Below are 2,714 nucleotides of genomic sequence, written 5' to 3'. Positions count from 1 at the left end.
GCCGTGTCTCACGTGCCCGGGGCCATGAGCGTCCCCGCTTCTGTCACCGCGCCTCTGCTCAGGCTCTGTCCCGCGGTTGGTGACACTCGGCCTGCGCAGCTTTGGCCCTGTCTCGTCCAGTGAGTCTCAGGCCTGTGGGGCCCTGTGGTTTCCTCTCTCAGCACTGTTCGCGGTCTCGCTCCTGAGAGCTTTGCGGGTGGAGGGTCCCCAGAGCACCTGACGTGCTGTCACCACATGGCTGAGCCCGGTCCCCCCTGCGGCTGCAGCGCTGGCTGGGCGCAGTGCTGCGGGCAGCTCGGGTCCCGGGAGCCACGGCCACCGCTCCCCCGGCATCCTGGATATGTGGCAGGCCCAGAAACCCACCGCGAGAGGGGACCCAGGCTCATCTTTTAGCCAGAGGGCAGCTGTCCCGTCAGTAGGGTTTAGAAACAGAGCGGACCGTCCCCAGATGCGCCTGCTGACAGAGAGGGACCTGGCCTGGGAGGCACTCCCCGCGGCGACGCTCAGGCCCGTGTCCACTGCCACTGCAGGTTCTGCGGGGAGTGCCTCCAGCCCTGCCTGCAGGTGCCGTCCCCCCTGTGCCCGCTGTGCCGCCTGCCTTTCGACCCCAAGAAGGTGGACAAGGCCACCCATGTGGAGAAGCAGCTCTCTTCCTACAAGGCGCCCTGCAGGGGCTGCAACAAGAAGGTAACCCCCCCATAGGGCCTTCCCGGGACGGGGGCCTGGTACCCCCACAGGGCCTCCCCCGGAGGGTAGGTAGCTGCAAGCCCTAATTCCGCAGAGAGGAACCGGGCTGGGCTGCTCTGCCCCTCCCCCACAGCACCACTCACTTCCCGGTGGCCTGGCCACGTCCCCCCACATCTGCCCCCCCCCACTGCCTGGGCTGGGCTCGGGGTCTCGCGTTGTCGTCATGTAGCCGTTGTGTGGCTGTTTGGGGACATGCTGACCGGGGACGGGGCCCCAGGCCGGATGGAAGGGAGCATCTCCAGTGCTGCATGCCCGGCCCTGGGTGCCTTTGTCACCCACTCCGGCCTGCCTGGAGCCCCTCAGGGTGGCCCAGCCCCAGGAACGGACTCTGACTTTCATCTCTCAGCTTGACAGCTCGTACCAACTTCCCACACCAGAGAGCAGCCCCTGGTGGTTTTGTCCTAAAGGTCCGGGTCTGGGCGCGCAGGGGGCTCCTTGGCCTCCTTCCCGGAGAGGGAGCAGGCAGGGCCCTCCAACAGTTTCCTGTGTGTGGCGCTCCGGGCCGAGGTGGGAGCCGGGCTGCCCTTGGGAGGCCCTTCTCCTGTTACCCTGGACGGCTGGGTGGGGTGTTGGCCCAGGGATGGGTGCTCACACCCTCCTTGCTACTTCCTGGGTCCTGTGAGCGAGCTTTCTGTTTGTGAAATGTTTCCTTCCAGCCTTTTGGCGTTGGTGATGTGTCACAATTGGTGGCTTCTACCAGTCCTGCGCTTATTCCTTTTCTGGGGTCATTCACTTGAGCCACACCGGGGCCCCCACCCCCGTTCCCCGCCCTGAGCCAGGTGTCCCCCATGGGCCAGAGCATGTGACCGGGGCCTGGCTGAGGAGAAGGTGGTGCTGTGGTTGGGTTTGGTGTGGTCCGGTAAGGAGTTCGGTCACATGGTTGTCTTTAAAAGAATGCTGCCCCTCAGTTTCTGTTGGGAGGGCTGTTTTCCCAAATAAATGCTCTTCCGGTTTCCTGAGGGGCCGCCTCTGCCCGTCTGCAGCCCCCAAGGGAGCCCAACTGAGGTGCTTTCCTGACTAGTGGCTGGTGGCCAGATGCCTGGGTGGCTGCCGTGAGCACCTGCTGTGGGCGTCCTGTGTCTTCTCCAGAGGGACGCCAGGCCCCTCACTGCTTACAGAGCCGCTGGGCCATGAGCAGCAGGGGCAAGGACTGGCCTGCTTGCTGGCGGTCCTCCCCACCTCTGGAGGCCGACGCGGACCCTCTTCTCCGACCCTCTTCCTAGGTGACGCTGGCCAAGATGAGGGTGCATGTTTCCTCCTGCATGAAGGTCCAGGAGCAAATGGCCAACTGCCCCAAGTTCGTCCCCGTGGTGCCCACGTCCCAGCCCATCCCCAGGTCAGCACCCGCTGCGGCCACTCAGAGCGCCCGTCCCTGGTAGGGGCAGCTCCTGGCCCGTGTTGCTGTCCCTTGAGGAGGTGGAAGAGGCTGGCGTGTCCCCTCCGTGGAGGGCCCACGCAGGCTCACAAGTCACCTCCCACCAGGCGAATGCCCTTCCCAGAAAGGCCAGGGCTGGGCAGATGCCCTCCCCCGGGGCATAGCCGTATTGGGGGAAGGGTGGGGACCCAGAGTCGGGGGGGCGAGGGCAGAGCTAGGTGCCCAGGGGCAGGCAGGACCCGGAGGGCAGCCAGAGTGGCCCCCACTCACCTCCCACCACCGCCCCAGCGCCGTCCCCAACAGGTCCACCTTCACCTGCCCCTACTGCGGCGCCCGGAACCTGGACCAGCAGGAGCTGCTGAAGCACTGCGTGGACAGCCACCGCAGCGACCCCAACCGCGTGGTGAGTGGCCTGGCCGGGGACCCGGGGCGGGGCCCCCGGCGGGAGCGCTGCCTCAGCAGGGCCCTCCGTTCCAGGTGTGCCCCATCTGCTCGGCGATGCCCTGGGGGGACCCCAGCTACAAGAGCGCCAACTTCCTGCAGCACCTGCTACACCGGCACAAGTTCTCCTACGACACCTTTGTGGTAGGGA

The 2,714-nt window shown here is 66.2% G+C and overlaps 1 protein-coding gene across 1 annotated transcript in view; it reads left to right on the top strand.

Moving 5' to 3' along the window:
- The first annotated feature begins 604 nt into the window (after positions 1–604).
- Positions 605–2,714, top strand: part of RNF166 (ring finger protein 166) — a 3,869-nt gene continuing 1,759 nt past the window's right edge. Inside the window, exons 1-4 of the mRNA XM_077754115.1 lie at positions 605–687; positions 1,971–2,083; positions 2,411–2,525; positions 2,600–2,707. Coding sequence (XP_077610241.1) covers positions 1,986–2,083; positions 2,411–2,525; positions 2,600–2,707 — 321 coding nt within the window. The 5' untranslated portion in view covers positions 605–687; positions 1,971–1,985. The remainder of the gene's footprint in view (positions 688–1,970; positions 2,084–2,410; positions 2,526–2,599; positions 2,708–2,714) is intronic.

Source organism: Crocuta crocuta, unplaced genomic scaffold (assembly GCF_008692635.1).
Source record: "Crocuta crocuta isolate KB4526 unplaced genomic scaffold, BGI_CrCroc_1.0 scaffold61, whole genome shotgun sequence".
Lineage (NCBI taxonomy): Eukaryota > Metazoa > Chordata > Mammalia > Carnivora > Hyaenidae > Crocuta > Crocuta crocuta.
Note: the sequence above shows the minus strand (reverse complement) of the source record. Positions and strands in the feature narration are given on the sequence as shown.